The sequence below is a fragment of the Sturnira hondurensis genome, unplaced genomic scaffold, assembly GCF_014824575.4.
Source record: "Sturnira hondurensis isolate 20B ecotype Veracruz unplaced genomic scaffold, ASM1482457v3 Scaffold0006571, whole genome shotgun sequence".
In the NCBI taxonomy this organism is placed as follows: domain Eukaryota; kingdom Metazoa; phylum Chordata; class Mammalia; order Chiroptera; family Phyllostomidae; genus Sturnira; species Sturnira hondurensis.
The window spans coordinates 1,964,180-1,988,066 of NW_028079202.1; the positions used below are offsets into that span (position 1 = coordinate 1,964,180).

Consider the following 23,887-nt stretch of genomic DNA (forward strand, 5'->3'; position numbering starts at 1 on the left):
TGCAATCCAGGCATGTGCCCTAACTGGGAATCGAACCGCAATCGTGTGGTTTGCAGGCCCGCGCTCAATCCACGGAGCTATATCAGCCAGGAAATTTCAGAACTTCTTAATGAAATATGCACGTAAGGTAGCTTTGAAAAATACTAAGCTATTTAAACAGAGTGCTTAAACTGTATTAATTAAATTATAGGTTTTCATACTTAAGATGATAGATGAGAGCAATTCTATCAATTACAAAATGAAATTGATAATTCTATGTGCCTGGAGTGGATGATTTTTAAGTACTTCTCTTTGTTTTTCAATAGATCAAGCATTTTAGAATTAAATATAGTATATTTAATAACACAATTAAATTAAATCTAGACATTTAGAGAACATGTATATCAAGTATCTGAAGAATACACAGCTATCTCAAGCTTACATAGAATATTTAAAAATTGACCATGTACAAGGCCAAAGTACACTGAAAAATCTTCTCAAGAGCAATTTAAGTTCCCACTCTGGTGATACTGATTCAATAGGTCTGGACTGGGTTCCAGGCATTTGTATCTCAAGACATTCTCAGGAAACCTGACATACATTCAGGATTGAGAATCATTTCACTAGAATATACAGTGGGTCTCAACAATTTTTAAAGATTCTCACTCATATTTAATATATTTTCTGAACACTATGCAATAAAGTTAGAAGGTAATTTTAAAGCATTTTTTAGATTTATTTAATTATTGTTCAAGTACAGTTTTCTGTCTTATACTCCCAACTCAGCCCATGCCCCCAGTGCTCCCCACCTAACTTCCCATTTCCATCCCCCCAAGTTTCTGTCCATGTGTCCTTTATACTAGTTCCTGTAAATCCTTCCCCCTTTCCCCTGAAATTCTCTTCCCTCTCCCCTCTGGTCCCTGTCAGCCTGTTTTGTATCTTAGGGTCTTTAGTTATATTTTGCCTGCTTGTTTGTTTTGTTATTTAGGTTCCTGTTATAGGTGAGATCATATGGTATTTGTCCTTCACTGCCTGGTTTACTTCACTCAGCATAATGCTTTCCAGTTCCATCCATGCTGTTGCAAAGGGTAGAAGCTCCTTCTTTCTTTCTGCTGCATAGAATTCCATTGTGGAAATGTACCATACTTTTATGAATCATTCATTTACTGACGGGTACTTAGGTTGCTTCCAACTCTAGGCTATTGTAAATTGTGCTGCTATGAACATTGAGATCCATAGGTTCTTTTGGATTGGTGTTTCAGGGTTCTTAGGATATACTCCTAACAGTGGAATTACTGGGTCAAAAGGCATTTCCATTTTTATGTTTCTGATGTAATTCCTTACTGTTTTTAATAATGGTTGTACCAGTCCACCAACAGTGATTTAAGGCCCTTTTTCTCCACAACCTTTCCAACATGTGTTGTTTGCTGCTCTGTTTATGATGGCCATTCAGACCAGTGTAAAGTGTCCTTTACATCTCACTAAAGAATTTGCATCTTCCTGATAGCTAGTGATATTGAGCATCATTTAATGTGTCTCTGGATCTGCTGAAAAAATGAAACTTGAGCACCAACTTACACCATACACCAAAATAAATTCAAGGTGAATAAAAGACTTAATATAAGCCCTGACACCATTAAAATCTTAGAGGAGAACTCTGGCAAGAAAATCTCAGATTTTTCATGCAGCAACATTTTTACTGATATGTCCCCCAGAGCAAGGGACATAAAGAAAAGAATAAACAAATGGGAAGTCATCAAAATAAAAAGCTTCTGCATGGCTATAGAAAAGAGTCTTAAGGTGAAAGAAGGACCAACTGTATAGAAAAACATACTTGCCAATGATACCACAGACAATAGTTTAATCTCCAAATATACAAAGAACTCACATGACTTCACACTAAGAAGACAAGCAACCCAATTACAAAAAGGGCAAAGGACTTGAACAGACACTTCTCCAAGGAGTTAATTTTTAATTTAAGTTTGAAAAATCTTAGTAAACTTTAAAACACACTTTATTTTTTTAATTTTTAGTTTTGTTTAATTCTTGTTCAAGTACAGCTTTCTCTCTTATATTCTCAGCCCTGCAACCCACCCACAGTGCTCCCCACATCCCTCCCATTTCTGCATCCCACCTTAGTGTCCATGTGTCCTTTATACTTGTCCATATGAGTTAATCTCCTTTTGCCCTGTGATTCTCGCCCCTCTCCCCTCTGGACCCTGTCAGCCTGTTCTCTGTTTCAGTGTGTTTGATTGTAGTTTGCTTGTTTGTTTGTTTTGTTGTTTAGGTTCCTGATAAAGGTGAGATCAAATGGTATTTGCCTTTCACCGCCTGGCTTATTTCACTCAGCATAATGCCTTCCAGTTCCATTCATGATGTTGCAAAGGGTAGGAGCTCTTTCTTCCTTTCTGCAGCATAGAATTTCATTGTGTAAATGTACCATAGTTTTTGATCCAGTCATTTACTGATGGGCATCTAGGTTGCTTCCAAATCTTGAATATAATAAATTGTGCTGCTATGAACATCCGGGTGCATAAGTTCTTTTGGATTGGTGTTTCAGGGTTCTTAGGATATACTCCTAACAGTGGAATTGTTGAGTCAAAAGGCACGTTCATTTTTCGTTTTCTTAGAAAATTCCATACCGTTTTCAATAGTGGTTGTTCCAGTCTGCAATCCCACCAACAGTGAACTAGTGTCCCCTTCTCTCCACAACCTCTCCAGCACTTGTTGTTTGTTGCTTTGTTTATGATGGCCATTCTGACTGGTGTAAAGTGGTAACTCATTGTGTTTTTAATTTGCATCTCTCTGATAGCTAGTGATATAGAGCATCTTTTCATGTGTCTCTGGATCCTCTGTATGTCCTCCTTGCAGAAGTGTCTGTTCAAGTCCTTTCCCCTTTTTTTTCAATTGGGTTGCCCGTCTTCTTTGAGTGGAGTCAAGTGAGTTCTTTGTATATTTTGGAGATTAAACCTTTGTCTGAGGTATAATTGGCAAATATGTTTTCCCAAGCTGTTCCTTCTCTTTTTTATCTTGATACTATTTTCCATAGCTATGCAGATGCTTTTAATTTTGATGAGATCCCATTTCTTTATTCTTTCCTTTATGCCCCTTGTTCTAGGGGATGTATCAGTAAAAATATTGCTATGTGGAATATCCAAGATTTTCCTGCCAATGCTTTCCTCTAGGGCTGTAATGATTTCACGGCTTATTTAAGTCTTTTATCCACCTTGAATTTATTTTGGTGTATGGTGTAAGTTGGTGCTCAAGTTTCATTTTTTTTTTTTGCATGTAGCTGTCCAGTTCTCCCAAGACCATTTTTTGAAGAGGCTATTTTTACACCAATTTATGATACTGCCCCCTTTGTCAAATATTAATTGACTGTAGAGATTTGGGGTTATTTCTGGGCTCTCTGTTCTATTCCATTGGTCTGTGTGCCTATTTTTATGGCAGGACCAGGCTGTTTTGATTACAATGGCCTTGTAATACAGTTTCATATCAGGTATTGTGATCCTTCCTACTTTGTTCTTCTTTCTCAAAATTACAGCTGGTATTCGGGGTCATTTATGGTTCCATATAAACTTTTGAAGTGTTTGTTCTATGTCGGTGAAATATGCCATTGGAACTTTAATAGGTATTGCAATGAATCTGTAAATTGCTTTGGGTAGTATGGATATTTTGATGATGTTAATTCTTCCAATCCATGAACACAGTATATGTTTCCATTTGTTTGTGTCTTCCTTGATTTCTTTCTTCAGTGTTGTGTAGTTTTCTGCATAAAGGTATTTTACCTCCTTTGTCAGGTTTATTCCCAGTTATTTTATTTTTGTTTTTGCTATATCAAATGGGATTTTTTTCTTGATTTCTGCTTCTGCTGTATCATTGTTGGTATACAAAAAATGCCTTTGATTTCTGGATATTGACTTTGTATCCCGCTGTTTTGCCAAATTCATTTATTACTGCGAGCAGTTTCTTGGTACAGGCTATAGGATTTTCTATGTGCACTATCATGTAATCTGCCAATAGTGACAGTTTTGTTTCCTCCTTTCCAATTTGGATGCCTTTTATTTCCTTTTCTTGTCTGATTGCTGTGGCTAGAAGTTCAAATACTATATTGACTAGAATTGGTGAAAGTGGGCAACTTCCTCTTGTTCCTGATCTGAGTGGAAAAGATTTTAGTTTTTGCCCATTAAGTAAGATGTTGGCTGTCGGTCTTTCATATATGGCCTTTATTATATTGAGGAATGTTCCCTGTATTCACATTTTTCTGAGTACCTTTATCATAAATGAGTATTGTACCTCATCAAACGCTATTCCCGGACTATTGATATGATCATGTGGTTTTTGTCTTTGCTTTTGTTTATGTGATGTATTACATTTACCGCTTTATGAATATTAAACCTTCCTTGTATCCCTGGGATGAATCCCACTTGGTCATGGTGTATGATCTTTTGATATATTGGTGGATGGGATTGGCCAATATTATGTTGAGGATTTCAGTGTCTATGTTCATCAGTGATCTTGCCCTGTAGTTTTCTCTCTTTCTTGTGTCTCTATCTGGCTTTGGAATTAGGATGATGCTGGCTTCATAAAAAGAGTTTAGGAGTTTTCCCTCCTTTGGATTTTTTGGAATAGTCTGTGAAGAATAGGGGTTAGCTCTTCCTTAAATGCTTTGTAGAATTCTCCTGTGAAACCATCTGGTCCAGGGCTTTTGTGTGATGGAATTTTTTATTATTTCTTCAATTTAATCTGCTGTTATTGGCCAGTTCAGGTTTTCTGTTTCTTTTTCATTGAGTTTTGGAAGATTATATTTTTCTAGAAATTTGTCCATTTCACCTTGGTTTTCAAATTTCTTAGCATACCTTTCTGCATAGTAATTTCTTACAATCCCTTCTATTGCTGTGGTATCAGTTGTAATCTCTCCTCTTTCATTTCTGATTGTGTTTATTTGTGTCCTGTCTCTTCTTTTCATGATGAGCCTCCATAAAGGCTTGTCTCTTTTGTTTATCTTTTCAAAAAACCAAAACTTTGATTTATTGATCATTAGAATTGTGCTTTTAGTTTCTATGTCATTTAATTCTGCTCTGGTCTTGTTTATTTCCTTCCTTCTACTTGCTCTGGGGTGTCTTTCTTGTTGTTCCTCGAGTTCTTGCAGGCGTCTGGTTAGGTTGTTTGTTTGAAATATTTCTATCTTCTTTAGTTAAGCCTGTATTGCTATGCACTTCCCTGTCTGGACTACCTTCACTGTGTCCCATAAGTTTTGGGTTGTTGTGAGATCATTTTCATTTGTTTCCAGGACCTTTTTAAATTCTTCTCTAATTTCAGTCTTGATGCAGTCGTTGTTTAATAGCATACCATTCAGTCATCATGCTTTTGGGTCTTTTGTTTTTTGTTTCTGTGGGGTTGATTTCCAATTTCAGTCCATTGTGATCAGAGAAAATGCTTGGTATGATTTCTTTCTTCCTGAATTTGTTGAGTCTCTTTTTGTGTCCTATCATGTGGTGTGTCTTTGAAAATGTTCCATGTGTATTTGAATAGAATGTGTATTTAGCTTATTTGGGACAGAGGGTTCTATATATATCAATTAGGTTTATTTCATCTAGGGTGTCGTTTAATGCTGCAATATCTTTGTTGATATTTTGTTTGGAAGATCTGTCCATTTATGACAGTGGGGTGTTAAAATCCCCTCCTATAATTGTGTTGCTGTCAATATCTTTCTTGGGGTTCTCTAGGATCTTCTTTATATATTTGGGTGCTCCTATGTTGAGTGCATATATATTTATGATGTTAATGTCTTCTTGGTGGATTCTTCCCTTGAGTATTATGAAGTGACCTTCTGGGTCTCTCTTTATGGCCCTTTTTTAAAAGTCTATTTTGTCTGATATGAGAATTGCTACCCCAGCTTTTTTTTCTTGTCCATTTGCTTGGAAAATTTGTTTCCATCTTTTCACTTTTAGTCTGTGATGGTCTTTCTACGTGAGTTTAGTCTCTTGTAGGCAGCATGTGTGTGGGTCATGCTTTCTTATCCATTCAGCTATTCTATGTCTTTTAATTGGTGCATTTAATCCATTTACATTTAAGGTTATTATTGAAAGGTACTTATTCATTGCCATTTATGTACCTGTGTTCCTCTCCATCTCTCTCTTTTTTTCCTTTCCTTAAAGTAGCCCTTTTAATATTTCTTGTCAAGCTGATGTGGTGGAGGCATATTCTTTTAGACTTCTTTTGTCTTGGAAGCTCTTTATTTGGCCTTCTCTCTTGATTGAGAGCACTGCTGGGTAAAGTAGCCTTGATTGTAGGCCTCACGTTCTCATTACCTGGAATATTTCTTGCCATTGTCTTCTTGGTTTGAATGTTTCCATTGAGAAGCCAGTAGCCAACCTTATTGGGACCCCCTTGTATGTTACTTCCTTTTTCTCCCTTGCTGCCTTTAGGATTCTCTCTTTGTCTTCGAGTTTTGCATTTTAATGATGATGTGTCTTGCAGTAGGCCTCTTTGGGTTCCACCTGCTTGGGACTCTTTGCGATTCCTGGATTTGTGTAACTTTATCTCTCCTCAACTTAGGAATAATTTCTGTTATTACTTTTTCAAGTAGGTTTTCTATCCCTTGTTCTTGTTCTTCTTCTTCTCCTTATGGTATTCCTAATATTTGGATATTATTACGTTTCATATTGTCTCGCATTTCTCTTAAACCCTCTTCTTCCTTTCTGATTCTCTTTTCCATTACTTTGTCAGTCTGGGAGATTCTTTCTATCCTGTCTTCAATCGCACTTATGTGGTCTCCTGCCTGATCGATCCTGCTCCTCATACCTTGTACTGTGTTCTTCAGTTCAGAAATTATATTCTTTATTTCCTCTTTGCCTTTGCTGATGGTTTCTATTTCCTTTTTCATGTTGGTATAGTTTCCAGAGAGTTCATTGTAACTCCCCTGTAGCTTCTGGCGGCTCGTTGTAAACTCTTTGAATTTTTTGATAACCAATGCTTTGAATTCAATATCTCATAGTTGACTTGTTTCTATTTCATCTAACATTCTTTGTGAGACTTCCTCCTTTTCTTTTATTGAGGAGTGTTTCTTTGTCTTCCCACTGTTTGTGATGCTCTTCTTGTTGGCCTCAGGTTTTTAAATTGATCTGTTCTTGTTCCCTGGGTTTATGGTGTGATCTTCTATGGTAGGATACCTGTAAAAGTCAGTGGTGCAGTCTCCTGTAGGTATCTTGGTGTTCTACGCTTCCACCTACTCCTCTTATTGGTTTCCAGCTGGTCAAACCTTTTCTTCTGGTCTCACTAGCTGCATCCGCCTGAGGAGCTATTAATGTGGCCTTTCTTGTGTCTTGGTCAACTCAAAGGGTCTCGCCAGTGCCGTCCCGAGATCCAGACTGGCGCCACTCTCCTGCACCACACTGAGAACAGATTTTTTCCCCTGGATTCCGAGCCCTGGCCTGGCATGAGGGCACACACTCCCAGCCAGGCATTCCTGGTCTCACAGGCTTGGGTGCAGACCATTCCCAGTGCTGTGGCAGAACACTCAGGGCAACTCACAATTCTCCCAAGCTGGCAACCACGGCCCAACTCCCGGGGTTTATCAGTCTGTGCCAGCTGGGTAGAGAGGGAGCTGATGGCTGGCTCTCTTTCAGGGTCCTTGCTAGCAGCCCGAGGCTCCCCAATACTGTGGGAGATCTGTCTCTGACCCCGCGCTACAGGGAAAGCACGGGCAACTCTCAATTCCCCAAGCCGACAGCCACAACCTGACTTCCGTTGCTTATCAATCTGCATTTGTCTGAGTAGGGAGAGAGCTGGTCACTGGCTTTCTTCCAGGGGTCTTGCTAATAGCCCGAGGCTTCCAGGGTCTGTGGCAGACCTGGCTCTGACCCTGCACTACAGGGAACGCATGTGCAACTCTCAGTTCTCCCAAACTAGCAACCGCAGCCTGACTCCAAGGGTTATCAGAGCTCTCTGGTTTGCTTTCCAATGCCCACTCCTCTCTCTGCCACTACAGGCAAACTGATCTCTCCTGGTGTTTTCCAATCTATGCCCTGCTGGATAGGGAAGGTGCTGGTGACTACTTCTCCCCCATGGTTTTTGTTGCCCGCCCTCAGCTCTCAGAGACCAAGGTGGCCTGGCCAGGGCCATGGCGCGGCCGGCAGAGGGCCTGCAGCCTCTGTGCCGTTCCCTCATACCTTGTTGATCTGTGGTCATCTCCTCTCCTCGCCCTCTGGTCATTCAGTGTCTGCTACACTTTCTGGAGTCCTGCCTTCCTATATGCTGGGTCCCTGTTGGCTATCTGCTGAGCTCCTCCACAGATCAGCAGGGTTTTTCTCCAGCACGTGGAGGGAAGTGAAATCCTGTGTCCTACTCCGCCGCCATCTTCTCCCCACTTTAAAACACACTTTAAAGTGACCCTTGGGTCAAAATTAATCAGTGGAATTAGAAAATACTTAGAAAGGAAAACCAATTAAAATATTGTACATTAAACTTGTAGAATAATAGAAATGCTATCAGGTATTTGCTTTTGACTTTCTGTTTTAGGCTTATGTTTCCTTCTTTTTCTTCTTTGAAGTTTTAAAAAATATTTTATGTATTTATTTTTAGAGAGGGCACGGGAGAAAGAGAAGAAGAGAAACATCAATGTGTGTTTGCCTCTCTGTTGCCCCATGCTGGGGACCTGGACTGTAGCCAAGCTGTGTGCCCTGGTGTGGAAATCAAACCAGTGACCCTATGGTTCACAGGCCAGTGCTGAATTCACTGAGCCACACCACCCATATCTCTTCTTTTCCTTTTTTATTGACTATAAAATTTGATTAGAAATTTTCTTCTTTTCTGATTGGTCATTTATTTTATTTTATTTTTTAATTTTTTTATTTAATTATTTTTTCAAGTACAGGTTTCTGTCTTTTACTCCCATCCCAGCCCACCACCCCCCTGCTCCCTACCTCCCTCCTATTTTCAACCAAACCACGTGTCCTTTATATTAGTTCCTGTAAATTTCATTCAGAAGAACAAACAAAGTGAAGATAACCAGGAAAATCCTGAAAATAAGAGTAATGGAGGTGGTGTTAGTCCTAGAAGATACTAAAGTTTATTTAAAACTCTGTAGTAAAAAAGTATGGTATTAGCACTTGAAAAGATAAACCAATAGGATAGAATGGAGAATACAGAATTAGATCCAAGTGCATATAAAAATATAGTGTATGATAAAGATCAGTAACATGAAAAATGTAGACTTAGACTTGACAGGTATGGCTCAGTGGATTGAGCTCTGGCCTATGAGCCAAAAGGCCACCCGTTCGATTCCCAGTCAGGACACGTGCCGGGTTGCAGGCTAGGTTCCCCAGTAAGGGGTGCCTGAAAGGCAACCACACATTGATGTTTCTCTCCCTCTCTTTCTCTCACCCTTTTCTACCCTTCCCCTCTCTAAAAATAAAAATAATAAAATCTAAAAAAATAGCTTTAAATAAGGGACATTAGCATAAATGGATAGCCATATGGGAAAAAAAACTAAAATTAGTTCTGTCCCTCATGCTGCCACAAGGATAAATTCCTAATGAATAAGATTTAAATGTAAAATAGTAAAACCTTATAAGTACTAGAGAAAAATATGTGTGAATTCCTCTGTAACATGGAAATGTACATTAAGTCTTAATATCAAACTTCAGTGACAATACAAAAAGAGTCTAATACATTTTGCTATGTTTTAAAAAGACTACATGACAAAAAATCATTAAGTGAAAGAAAGAAGAAAATCAGCAAAATAAACAGGAAAATTCTCATAACTCTTTTTTGATCATTTCACTTTGGGATTGATAACAGGCATTGACATTTTTATTTACTTTAAGATTGTTAATGACTAAATCAACCTGATATCTTTGTAATACATTACTGCAACTATTTTGTTTTCCTTTTCAAAATGTAATACCAGGAGCACAGGGCACCTAATCAATTGCATAGAGTAAGCCAGCATATGTAATTCCAGGATTAAACAATAATCCTGATACTCAACATGAAGTAATCTGAAGGTCCATATCTTTCTCAAAAAAGTAAATATTACTAGTACATATATATGTTTACATGTACCTTTATGTATATGTTGTATGTAATGCAATATTCATATGTTGTGTGTGTATTATTCCTGTATGGGTATATTTGGTGGTAAATTACCTGCTAGAGCCTCCACCTGTGCTTCCTATTATTAACAACCAGAAATTAGATGCAGCCTGTTATGATGAAACAGGCACAGATGGAACACAACAGGAGCACTTTCCAGAGCAGTTAGACATGAGTCAGTAGATGAGTGTGCAAGTGACCTTCAGAGAGGAATCAGCCCACAGACAAACTTTGTTGCTGTCTTATAATCACTTCACTGTTTATCATGAAGGGATGACAGATCAGTTACCTATTGCCATAGAACACCAGAGCAGACAGAATATTGTGTCTACTCTTTTGGCACAGAAAGAAGGAAATTAAAGAAGTTTTATATTATTTTATGGCACTTAGTTTGTTACTTTGAAATGTGGATCTTCTTGTGTACCTAGCAAAGCATTGGGAGCAGAGGGCAACTGATGGGTGGATTGAGAGGATGTCTCCGACGTTGGCAGCCAACACCCATAGATAAAGCACACTGAGGACAAGCAGGCTGGGAGAGGAAGTAGACCTAGGTGAACTTGAATGCATTTGAAGGTTCTTCCTTACAACACAGAGCTAGTCTATCTGAGAGATGCCATATGGAATTTGGATCCAGTGAAGCTAATATCATCCAATTTTTCAAGAAAAATCCCAAAATCTAGAAGTCCACATTTTTATTTTGAGGACTACCAGAATGTGCTGAAAACTACAGGCAAAAAAAAAAAAAAAAACCAAACAGCTATAAATCACCAGTTTACCATCTCTGACGAGGTCACTGTTACAAAATTAGAGATGTGCTCTACAGGAAAGGCATTCATTAATGCTGTTCTCAATGTTAGCTTGAATAGAGGATAAAAATAAAATATAAGAATATTTTATGCATTTTAAGTAATAACTTTGGTGCATTCCTTTCATTGTTATTTTTATTATTTTTAGGATTTGGGTTTCTATTGTAATATTTTTTAGATATTGTGTTTTAGATATTTCAGATATATTTTATAATTTGACATTATTTAATAAGCAGTCTTCCATGTTAACAGCATGTTTTATAGCCCTTCTCTTAATGCATTCATAGTAGTCCACATGTACATCAGTAGCGAGAGCCTAGAAAAGAGGTTTGTTGATTCCATTTGAGTTAATTAACTGATGGGGGCTGGAAAACCTGATTAAAACAGGTAAAATGGAAGTTCCCTATTGTGACAGGATAGATAGATGACTCACTATTGTCCTTACATCTTTATTCCCTCAGGGAGAACAGAGTGATCTGTCTGCCTCTGATTGTTAGAGGAGAAAAAAGCTGAGGAGATAAAAGGAGGGCTGATGGGGGCTGGAGTACCTGCTGACAGTGGTGAACAAAAGAATCAAGTCATTTGGAAAAGGAAAATGAGCCACCTTGTGAGATACAATTTCAGCCACGGGAGATGGCTGGCACAGTGATTTGTAGCATTTGCATTTTGAAGAAGCAGCAGGAATGCTATACAGAAAAATTGCGGGAAGCAACCCCATGAGCAGCCTAAAAACAAGCTGGCTGTGGAGCAAAGATAAAGCACAACAGCTATCAGACACCCCATATTCTCTGACTTCTTTTGGAGCAAGGAAGGAATTGAGTGTTTCAACAGGTCAGTGAGCAAAGGTGTGGGGACAACTCATTTGCCAGTGAAGCACTTGCCAGAGGGGGCAACATTCTTTTCAAATATTTAGTGCGCCTCTGGAACTTACCATAAGCTGTTGAAGATAATCACTTTCTGAACAAAATATCATGTCCTTTATTTTACTTCATGTCAAATTCTAGAAGGGGAATCACAAAGGAAAACATACATATTTTTTAAGTTTCTTTTTTTAATTTAATCTTTATTGCATTTTCCATTACCATGTTATCCCTTTATACCCCTTCCACCCCACCAACAATCACCACACTGTTATCCATATCCATGAGTCCTCTTTCTTTATGCTCAATCCCTCTAGCTCCTAACCTCCCCTACAAAGCTCTCATCCTACTCTCTATCTATGAGTCTTTCTCTATTTTGCTTCTTAAATCAGTTTGTTCATTAGATTCCACATAGGAACGAAATCATATGGTATTTGTCTTTCTCTGACTGGCTTACTTCACTGATCATAATGTTCTCCATCTCCATCCACATTGTCTCAAAGAGTAAGATTTTTCTTTTTTGTGGCTGAATAGTATTCCATGGTGTAGATGTCCCATAGCTATTTTATCAACCCATTAACTGATGAACATTTGGGCTACTTCCATATCTTAATGATTGTAAATAACTCTGTATAAACATAGGGTTGCTTATGTTCTTTCAAATTAGTGTTTTGGGTTCCTTGGGATGGGTTCCCAGAGGGTGGTGGCTGTGTAAAAAGGAAGATCTATTTTTAATATTTTGAGGTACCTCCATACTGCCTTCCACAGTGACTGCACCAATCTCCATTCCCACCAACAGTACAAAAATGTTGCGCTCTCTCCATATCCTCCTGATCATTTTTTTGATTTATTGATGATAACCATTCTGACAGATGAGATAATATCTCATACCCGTTTTAATTTTTATATCTCTGATGATTAGTGACACTAAGCATTTTTACATATGTAAATTGGCAATCTTGTCCTCTTTGGAGAAACATCTATCAGATCCTTTGCCAATGTTTTAATTGGGTTGTTTTTCCTTGTTTAGTTTTTCATCTTGACTTTGTAAGTTCTTTTTTTCCATTTTTTTATTTAATTATTTTCCAATTACAGTTTTCTGTCTATTACTCCCATCTCATTCACCCTTGATCCAGCTTCCCTCCCATTTCCACCCTTCTCAGTTGTTCTCCATGTATCCTTTATATATGTTCCTCTAAATCCCTCCCCTATTTCCCCTGAAATTCCCTCCCCTCTCCCCTTTGGTCACTGCCAGCCTGTTCTATATTTCAGTGTCTTTGGTTATATTTTGCTTGCTTGTTTGTTTTGTTGTTTAGCCTCCTGTTAAAGGTGAGATCATATGGTATTTCTCCTTCAACACATGGCTTATTTCATTCAGTATGCTTTCCAGTACCATCCATGTTGTTGCAAAAGGTAGGAGCTCCTTCTTTCTTTCTACTGCATAGAATTCTACCGAGTATGTGAACCATAGTTTTTTGATACATTTATTTCCTGATGGGCACCTAGGCTGATTCCAACTCTTGGCTATTGTAAATTGTGCTGCTATGAACATTGGGGTGCATATGTTCTTTGGGATTGGTGTTTTAGGGTTCTTAGGATACAATCCTAGCAGTGGAATTGCTGGGTGAAAAGGCAGGTCCAATTTTAGTTTTCTGAGAAAATTCCATACTGTTTTCCGTAATGGTTGTACCAATCTGCAACCCCACCAACAATGGATCAGAGTCCCCTTTTCCCCACACCCTCTCCAACATTTGTTGTTTATTGCTTTGTTTATGATAGCCATTCTGACTGGTATAAAGTGGTATCTCATTGTGGTTTTAACTTGCATCTCTCTGATAGCTAGCGATATTGAGCATCTCTTCATTTGTCTCTGGATCCTCTGTATGTCCTCCTTGGAGAAGTGTCTGTTAAAGTCCTTTCCCCATTTTTTAATTCGGTTACTTGTCTTCTTAGAGTGGAGTCATGTGAGTCCTTTGTATATTTTGGAGATTAAACCTTTGTCTGAGGTATCATTGGCAAATATGTTTTCCCATACAGTTGGTTGTCTTTTTATTTTAATGCTGTTTTCTTTAGCTTCACAGAAGCTTTTTATTTTCATGAGTTCCCATTTCTTCATTATTTCCTTTATATTCCTTGTTTTAGGGGACATATCAGTAAAAATGCTGCTGCGTGAAATATCTGATATTTTCCTGCCAATGTTCTCCTCAAGGACTTTAATAGTGTCATGGCTTATATTTAAGTCTTTTATCCACCTTGAATTTCTTTTGGTGTATGGTGTAAGTTGGTGCTCGAATTTCATTTTTTGCATGTAGCTGTTCAGTTCTCCCAACACCATTTGTTGAAGAGGCTATCTTTCCCCATTTTATGTTACTGCCCCCTTTGTCAAATATTAATTGACTATGGAGAGTTGGGTTTATTTCTGGGTTCTCTATTCTGCTCCATTGGTCTATGTGCCTGTTTTTATGCCAGAACCAGGCTATTTTGATTACAGTGGCCTTGTAATACAGTTTGATATCAGTTATTGTGATCCTTACTACTTTGTTCTTCTTTCTTAACATTGCAGCTGCTATTCAGGGTCATTTATGGTTCCATATAAATTTTTGAAGTGTTTGTTCTATGTCTGTGAAACAAGCCATTGGTACTTTAATAGGTATTGCATTGAATCTGTAAATTGCTTTGGGTAGTATGGACATTTTGATGATGTTAATTCTTCCAATCCATGAACACGGTATATGTTTCCATTTCTTTGTGTCTTCCTTGATCTCTTTCTTCAGTGCTGTGTAGTTTTCTGCATAAAGGTATTTTACCTCCTTGGTTAGATTTTTTCCCAGATATTTTATTTTTCTTTTTGCTATATCGAATGGGATTTTTTCTTGATTTCAACTTCTGCTGCTTCATTGTTGGTATATAAAAATGCCTTTGATTTCTGGATATTGACTTTGTATCCCACTGTTTTGCCAAATTCATTTATTAGTTCGAGCAGTTTTTTGGTAGAGTCTATAGGATTTTCCATGTACACTATCATGTCACCTGCAAACAATTATAGTTTTGATTCCTCCTTTCCGATTTGAATGCCTTTTATTTCCTTTTCTTGCCTAATCGCTGAGGCTAAAACTTCCAATACTATAGTAAATAGAAGTGGTGAAAGTGGACAACTCCCTCTTCTTCCTGATCTGAGTGGAAAGATTTTAGTTTTTGCCCATTGAGTATGATGTTGGCTGTACGTCTTTCATATATGGCCTTTATTATATTGAGGAATGCTCCCTCTATTCCCACTTTGCTGAGTACCTTTATCATAAATGGATGTTGTACCTTATCACAACCTTTTTTCGCATCTATTGATACAACCATGTGGTTTTTGTCTTTACTTTTGTTTATGCGGTGTATTACATTTAGTGATTTGCTGATATTGAACCATCCTTGCATCCCCGGGATGAATCCCACTTGGTTGTGGTGTATGATCTTTTTGATGTATTGTTGGATGTGATTTGCCAATATTTTGTTGAGGATTTTAGCATCTATTTTCATCAGTGATATTGGCCTGAAGTTTTCTTTCTTTATTGTGTCTCTATCTGGTTTGGGAATTAGGATGATGCTGGCTTCATAAAAAGACTTTGGGAGTTTCCGATCATTTTGGATTTTTTGGAATAGTCTGTGAAGAATCAGGGTTAGTTCTTCCTTAAATGCTTTGTAGAATTCTCCTGTGAAACCATCTCGTCCGGGGCTTGTGTGTGATTTTTTTTTTTTATTACTGCTTCAGTTTCATCTGCTGTTATTGGTCTGTTCAGGCTCTCTACTTCTTCTTCATTGAGTTTTGGAACATTATATTTTTCTAGAAATTTGTCCATTTCATGTAGGTTTTCAAATTTCTTGCAGTAGAGTTCTTCATAGTAATTTCTTACAATCCCTTCCATTTCTGTGGTATGAGTTGTAATTTCTGGTCTTTCATTTCTTATTGTGTTTATTGGGGCTCTCTATCTTCCTTTATTAATGAGCCTACTTAAAGGTTTATCTATTTTGTTTATCTTTTCAAAAAACCAACTCCTGGATTCATTGATCCTTAGAATTGTGCTTTTAGTCTCTATGTCATTTAATTCTGCTCTGATCTTGCTTATTTCCTTCCTTCTACTTGCTCTGGGTAGTCTTTGTTGTTGTTCTTCGAGTTCTTGCAGGTGTAGGGTTATGTTGTTTGCTCGAAATGTTTCTATCTTCTTTAGGTAAGCCTGTATTGCTATGAACTTCCCTCTCAGGACTGCCTTAGCAGTGTCCCATAAGTTTTGGGTTGTTGTGAGGTCATTTTCATTTGTTTCAGAAACTTTTTGATTTCTTCTCTAATTTCAATCTTGACCCATTCATTTTTTAATAGCATACCATTCAGTCTCCATGATTTTGAGTGTTTTGGTTTTTTTCCTGTGGGGTTGGTTTCTAATTTCACTTCCTTGTGGTCAGAGAAAATGCTTGGTATGATTTCAATTTTCTTGAATTTGTTGAGGCTCGTTTTGTGTCCTATCATGTGGTCTATCTTTGAAAATGTTCCATGTGCATTTGAAAAGAATGTGTATTTAGCTTCTTTGGTATGAAGGGCTCTATATATATCAGTCAAGTCCATTTCTTCTAGCGTATTGTTTAGTGCAGCTATTTCTTTGTTGATATTTTGTTTGGAAGATCTGTCCAATTTTGACAGTGGGGTGTTAAAATCCCCTACTATAATTGTGTTGCTGTCAATATCTTTCTTGAAGTCTTCTAGGAGTTTTCTTATATATTTGGGTGCTCCTATATTGGGTGCATATATATTTATGATGTTAATGTCTTCGTGGTGGATTCTTCCCTTGAGTATTATGAAGTGACCTTCTGGATCTCTCTTTATGGCCCTTTTTTAAAAGTCTATTTTGTCTGATATTAGAATTGCTACCCCAGCTTTTTTTTTCTTGTCCATTTTCTTGGAAAATTTGTTTCCATCCTTTCACTTTTAGTCTGTGATGGTCTTTTGACCTGAGGTGGGTCTCCTGTAGGCAGCATATGTGTGGGTCATGCTTTCTTTTCCATTCAGCTATTCTGTGTCTTTTAATTGGTGTATTTAATCCATTTCCATTTAAGGTTATTATTGAAAGGTACTTATTCATTGCCATTTATGTACCTGTGTTCCTCTCCATCTCTCTTTTTTTCTTTTCCTTAAAGTAGCCCTTTTAATATTTCTTGTCAAGCTGATGTGGTGGAGGCATATTCTTTTAGACTTCTTTTGTCTTGGAAGCTCTTTATTTGGCCTTCTATCTTGATTGAGAACACTGCTGGGTAAAGTAGCCTTGATTGCAGGCCTCTCATTCTCATTACCTGGAATATTTCTTGCCATTGTCTTCTTGGTTTGAATGTTTCCATTGAGAAGTCAGTAGCCAACCTTATTGGGACCCCCTTGTATGTTACTTCCTTTTTCTCCCTTGCTGCCTTTAAGATTCTCTCTTTGTCTTGGAGTTTTGCCATTTTAATGATGATGTGTCTTGAAGTGTGCCTCTTTTGCTTCCTTTTGAATGGGACTCTCTGTGATTCCTGGATTCGTGTATCTTTTTCCCTCATCAAATTAGGGAAATTTTCCATCATTACTTTTTCAAGTACATTTTCTATCCCTTGTTCTTCTCCTTCTCCTTCTGGTATTCCTATTATCCAGATAATGTTACGTTTCATATTATCTTGCATTTCTCTTAGTCCCTCTTCATTCTTTCTGAGCCTCTTTTCCCTTTCTTGCTCTTTCTGGGAGATTCTTTCTACTGTGTCCTCCAACTCGCTGATCTGATCCTCTGCCTCATCGATCCTGCTTTTCATTCCTTCTACTGTTTTCTTCAGTTCTGAAATTGTATTCTTCATTTCCTCTTGTCCTTTGGTGATAGTTTCTATTTCCTTTTTCATGTTGGTATAGTTTGTGGAGAGCTCATTGTAGCCCCCCTCTAGTTTCTGATAGCTCATTGTGATCTCTTTGAATTTCCTCATAACCAGTGCTTTGAATTCAATACCTGATAGCTGACTTGCCTCTTTCATCTGACATTATTTCTGAGACTTCCACCTTTTCTTTCATTTGGTCATTGTTTCTTTGTCTTCCCATTGCTTATGAGACTCTTCTTGTTAGCCTCAGCTTCTTAAATTGATCTGTTCTTGTTCCATGGGTTTATGGTGTGAACTTCTGTGGTAGAATACCTGTGAAATTCAGTGGTGCAGTCTCTTGCAGATATCTTGATGTTCTCCACTTCCACCTACTCCTTTCTTTGTGTGTGTGTGTGTGTGTGTGTGTGATCAGTTGGAGAGGGAGGCAAAATAGTTTATGACTTCAGGAGAGTACTTTGTGATATTGATAGTCACAGCCAGTAGAGAAGAGATAGAAGATCTTTAGGCTATATATAGTGTTAACTGTAATCTTCAACTCGATTTGCCACTTTTAAGAAAGCTAGCCCAAAGATAAATCTCTTGTTGAGGAGGGAAGGCTTGTGAGTTGTATCTAGAAAGCAGTGAGGTTGCGGGTGGTCAGATTTTGAGGTAAGGTGAGAGTAAAGAGTAGTAAATAGAGGTAGCGTGCGAGCAAGTAGAGTTAATCACTACAGTAATAGAATTCAGGAACCTATAAAGTGGGCTAAGACCGGAGAGATGTGTTGTGAAGTATTTACAGTGGTATAGAAAGTAACAAACAAACAAACACACAAAAAAGGGCAAGAGAAGTGAGGAAAAACTAGTAAGTTTGGGGTGAAAGGAAGAAGGACTAAAACAGGAAAAAATAAAGGAGAGGAACAGAGTATTGAAAGATACAGAAACAATAAAATTAAAAAATATATATACGATTACTGAATAAAAGTTTTAAAAAAGTTTTTAAAAAGTTTAAAAAAAAACCCTCCTCCCTTGTTGGTTTCAAACCCTCCAATGTGCTTTTTCTGGTTTCGGCAGGACTTCTCTGTGGTCTGGGTTGTAGCACCAGGCGCACACATGCCCACCAGCTAGGCTACCAGACTGGGGTCCGGGTGCCCGCCCACCTGACAGGCTGCCTGGGTCCCACGGTATCTGGTACTGGTCCTTCCCAGTCCTGTGGCTGGGTGAGAAGCAAGTCAAGCTGCCTTCACAGGAGAACACCTCAGTCCACTTTCTAGCAAACTTCTCCAGAAAGCGTGCCTCTCAGCCCAGCCCAATCCCCAACCTGACTGGGGCAGCCATGGCTCCTGGGCCGTTATGCGCCAGTTGAGGGCTGCCGCTGGCCTGGCTGCCTCCATCCTAACTGGAGTCCCTGAGACCTCAACGACCTGTAGCTGTCTGGTCTATCACCATCTCTGGTCTCTTATTTTCATAAATGCTGGCAAACTGTTAGTTGGGGAATTGATTGTGCTGTTCCTCAGTAGATCTGCCAGGATTTTCTCCCAGCGATATGAGAACTGGAGTCGCTCCGACCTACTCCGCTGCCATTTTCCTTGCTTTTTCAATATAAATGCCTCAAATATGTCTCCTTCATATTCCCAAATACCTTAATTTCAAATGCTCCAATGCTGCTGTTTCTGATTGGCACACAGCTCTCCTCCACATGGTGATTCAGACATCCAGACTTGGACTCTAGAGTCCTCAACATCTGTGTTACAAGAATGGAGGAGGTGAGTCAGCCGGCTGGTGGCACTGGGGAGGATCCCAGGAGGGGAAACCACTACTTTTGTTAGTTCTTAATAAATTTTAGATATTAACCCCTGATTAAATGTATCAGTGAATATGTTCTCCCATTCTTTGGGTTGTTTTTTTTTGTTGATGATTTCCTTTGCTATGCAAAAAACTTTTTATTTTGATGTAGTCCCATTTGTTTATTTTTTCTATTGTTTCCCTTGCCTGGGAAGATATATCTGGCAGAATATTGCTACGAACAATGTCCAAGATTTTGCTGCCTATGTTTTCTTCTAGAATTTTTATAGTTTCAGGTCTAACATTTAAGTCTTTGATACATTTTGAATTTATTCTTGTGTGTGGTATAAGAAGGTGGTCTAGAATCATTTTTCTGCATGTATCTGTGCAATTTTCACACCATTTACTGAACAAGCTATCTTTAGCTCATTGCACGTGCTTGTTTCCTCTGTTGAATATTAATTGATTGTAAAAGTGTGGGTTTGTTTCTGAGCTCTCTATTCTTTTCCAGTGATCCATGTGTCTGGTTTTATGCCAGTACTATGCTCCTTTGATTATTATGGCCTTAAAATATAGTTCAATATTAGGTAGTGTGGTTCCTCCAACTTTATGCTTCTTCCTCAGAATTGCTGTTGCTGTGTGGAGCTTTTTATGGTTCCATATAAATTTTTGAAATATTTGTTCTACTTCTATAAATATGTTGTTGAAATCTTGATAGGAAGTGTGTTGAATCTGTAGATTGCTTTGGGTAGTATGGGCATTTTAGTGATGTTAATTCTTCCTATTCATGAACATACTATATGCTTCCACTTATATTTGTATCTTCTATTTCTTCCTTCAGTTTTGTGTAGTTCTCTGAGTACAGGTCTTTTCTATCCTTGGTTAGGTTTATTTCCAGATATTTTATTATTTTTGAAGCAATTGCGAATTGGACTGTTTTAATAATTTCCCTTTCTGTTAGTTCAGTATTGGCATATAAAAATGCAACTGATTTCTGGATGTTAATTTTGTAGCTTTCTACATTGCTGAATTCATTTACCAGTTCTAATAGTTTCATGGTGGAATCTTTGGGGTTCTAAATATACAGTGTCATGTCATCTGCAAATAGTGACAGTTTTACTTCTTCCTCTCCAATTTAGATGCCTTTTATTTCTTCTTCTTGCCTAATGCTGTGGCTAAGATTCCCACTACTATGTTAAATGAGGTAGGTGAAAGAGGACATCCCTATCTTGTTCCTGATCTGAAGGGGAACACTTGTAGTTTTAGCCTATTGAGTATGATGTTGACAATGGATTTGTCATCTATGGCATATATTATATTTAGATATGTTAGCTCTATTTTCACTTTACTGAGAATTGTTATCATAAATGTGTGCTGGATTTTTATCAAAAGCTTTTTTTGCATATATTGACATGATCATGTAGTTTTTATCCTTCATTTTGTTTATATGGTGAATCACACTTATTAATTTGCGAATGTTGTACCAAACTTGTCTTCCTGGACCAAATTTCACTTGATTATGGTGTGTGGTCTTTTTTATTCATTACTGTATTCCTTTTGCTAATATATGGTTGTGGATTTCAGCATCTTTGTTCATCAGGGATATTGGCCTATAGTTTTCTTTCTTTGTGGTATCTTTATCTGGTTCTGGAATTAGGATAATGCTGTACTCATAAAATAAGTTTGGGAGAATTCCCTCTTCTTGACTTTTATGAAATAATTTGAGAAGGAGAGGTGTTAGTTCTTCTTGGAATATTTGGTAAAATTCACCTGTGAATCCATCCAACCCAGGGCTTTTGTTTTGGGGGAGTATTTTTTATTACTGCTTCAGTTTCACTAGGTGTAATCTATGTTTTCAGATTCTCTGATTCTTCCTGATTTAGTTTTGGAAGATTGTGTGTTTCTAGGAATTTATCCATTTTGTCCAGGTTGTCCACTTTTGTTGGCATAGAGTCGTTGATAATATTTTTTAAAATCCTTTGTATTTCTTTGGTGTCAGTTGTTATCCCTCTGCTTTCATTTACATTTTTATTAATTTGGACCTCTCTCTTTTTTCCTTGAGTCTGGTTAAAGTTTTGTCAATCTTGTTTATCTTTTCAAAGAACCAGCTCTTGGATTCATTGATCTTTTGTATCATTTGTTTTAGAGTATTTTGTTTATTTCTGTTCAGATCTTTAATATGATCTTCCTGCTACTCAGTTTGGGTTTTGTTTGTTTTTCTTTTTTCTTTTTTTTTGAGAAATGCAAAAATCTTTTATTGATTAAACTTTTTCTATAGACCAAACAAATTAGGAAGGTAACAGGAAAGGAAGCAATAATTAGATCATTGAGTAGTTGGCTACTGTCATGATTTAAAGATTAGTAATAATCAAGAAGTTGTGTTTTTTTAAGAGATTAAGTTATTTAATTATACTAAGAAAGAAGTGTGCAAGGTTCCTGCATTTGTTAATGTTTCTATAAGAGGCTCCATCATAAAATTGAACTGTAAAATTATTTTTTAAATGTAATATATAGAACACAATGATTTTTTAGCAAACTTTAGGAAATTCTTTTGTTATAAATTACCCAGATTTTATAAACAAATCCCCCTAACTTGCATTTTGTTTAAAGTAATAACTATATCATATAAATAAATTTCAAGTATGAAAAGTGCATTATTGCAATAATACCTCTTTGCAAGTCCAAAATTGTTTATAACAAAGTTGTAAAATGTTAAAAAAAGAGAGAGAGAAAAGGAGTGAAACCATCAGTGCCATCTATTGCAGAAATCCAACATCTTAAAATGTTGCTTAACCGATTGTAAAAAAACACATCTGGAAGCAACATACAATTGAAAAGAAACTACTTATGTTTTTACCATTTTACATTATTATTGTCTCTAGTGTTTTTTCCTTCCCCAAAAGAAATTCACATCTTCTATAACATTGCTCTTGATTCAGCCATTCTGTGCAGTAGCAACTTGCATGCTTCCAAAATCATCTTCCTCTTCATGTGTTCTCTTCAAACTGCCTGTGGTACCAGGATGAACAGATAACGACCTTTCTATGTGGAGTGGTGACATCATCTGTATTGTTAATTTTGCTAGGTAGATGGCTTCATATTCCTGGAGCTGATGGACAAATCCAGCATTAGGATTAATACAAAGTCTTCTTTCTTGAACATAAGCAAATGCATCTCTGTACTTCATTCCAAATGTTTCCATAATATATGCAATAACAAAGGCAGCACTCCTGGAGATCCCTGCATTTCTATGGACTAGAACTTTTCCTCCAGCTTGTAAGCTCCCATCAATAAATTCTTTAGTCATGGGGAAAAAATGTATTATATTTTCAACTGGATTATTTGCAATATCCAAAACTAAATATCTAAATAACTGTTCAAAGTTTGGTTTAATACATTTTGCTTCAAGCCCTGGCTGGTGTAGCTCAGTGGATTGAGCACGGGCCTGCGAACAAGAGGATCACGGTTCGATTCCCAGTCAGGGCACATGCCTGGGTTGCAGGCCGGTTCCCTGCAGGCCAACTCCCAGCAGGGTACGCATGAAATGTAACCATACATTGATGTTTCTCTCCCTCTCTCCTTCCCTTCTAAAAATAAATAAATAAATAAAATCTTTTTTAAAAATTTGCTTCAATATTTTGTCTTATGCATATTATATGGGTTATTCCATGTTTCTGTAGCACAGGTAGCCTGCTTTTCATAGCAAAAGAATATGTACCTAAAAACAATCCAGGTAAAATTTCTTGCATCTCTCGTCTCATAGGGTAGGTCCACTCCTCTGCATCTTCTTTGCACTGTGGGAAAGAGGAGAACTCCAGCTTCAAGTCCTCCATGATCCCCGCCGGCTGATTGGTGGTTGAGATGAGAGTAGGAGTTATTCGCCAGCCCGACCCCCGGGCTGGCAGTAAGAGGGAGCGCCGGTAAACTAGAGGGCTGATGGGCAGGCAGCAGCCTTACAACTAACACACGTAGACCAAAGGGTCCCGGTGAAGGCGACCACAGAGGGGAAGAGGAGGGTTGGGTGGCTCATACCGGGCCGCCATTATTCTGTAGTATCCCTCACCCCGAGTCTCCGTGCCCCTCTGGCCACCTAGGTTCGGGCACAAGCTGGAACCCTACAACCTGGAGCCCTACAACCTGTTTTTCTTTTTCAAGTTATTTTAAGTATGATGTTAGATTGTTTACTTTAGGGTTTTTTTTTTTTTTACATAGGCCAGTAACGCTATGAATTTCCCTTTTATGATTGCTTCCACAGTGTCCCACAGATTTTGTATTGTTGTGTCCTTATTTTCATTTGTTTCCAAGTATCTTGTGATTTCTTCCTTGATCTCGTTGTTGACCCATTCATTGTTCAATAACATGTTATTTAGCTTCCATACCTTTGCATGTTTTTCAGAGTTCTTCTTGTGATTGAGTTCTAGTTTCATAGCATTGAGATTAGAGAATATGCTTAATATTATTTTAGTCTTCTTAAATTTATTGAGACTCGTTCTGTGCCCTAAAATGTGG

General features: G+C 37.7%; 1 protein-coding gene across 1 annotated transcript; it reads right to left on the bottom strand.

Moving 5' to 3' along the window:
• Window positions 1–22,278: 22,278 nt before the first annotated feature.
• On the bottom strand, window positions 22,279–23,341 carry LOC118989886 (serine/threonine/tyrosine-interacting protein-like). The gene is made up of 2 exons (XM_037050236.1): window positions 23,000–23,341; window positions 22,279–22,773 (listed from the first exon to the last, which is right to left on the bottom strand). Exons 1-2 carry the CDS (start codon window positions 23,209–23,211, stop codon window positions 22,314–22,316), a joined length of 672 nt encoding a protein of 223 aa, XP_036906131.1. The 5' UTR covers window positions 23,212–23,341; the 3' UTR covers window positions 22,279–22,313.
• Window positions 23,342–23,887: the final 546 nt, after the last annotated feature.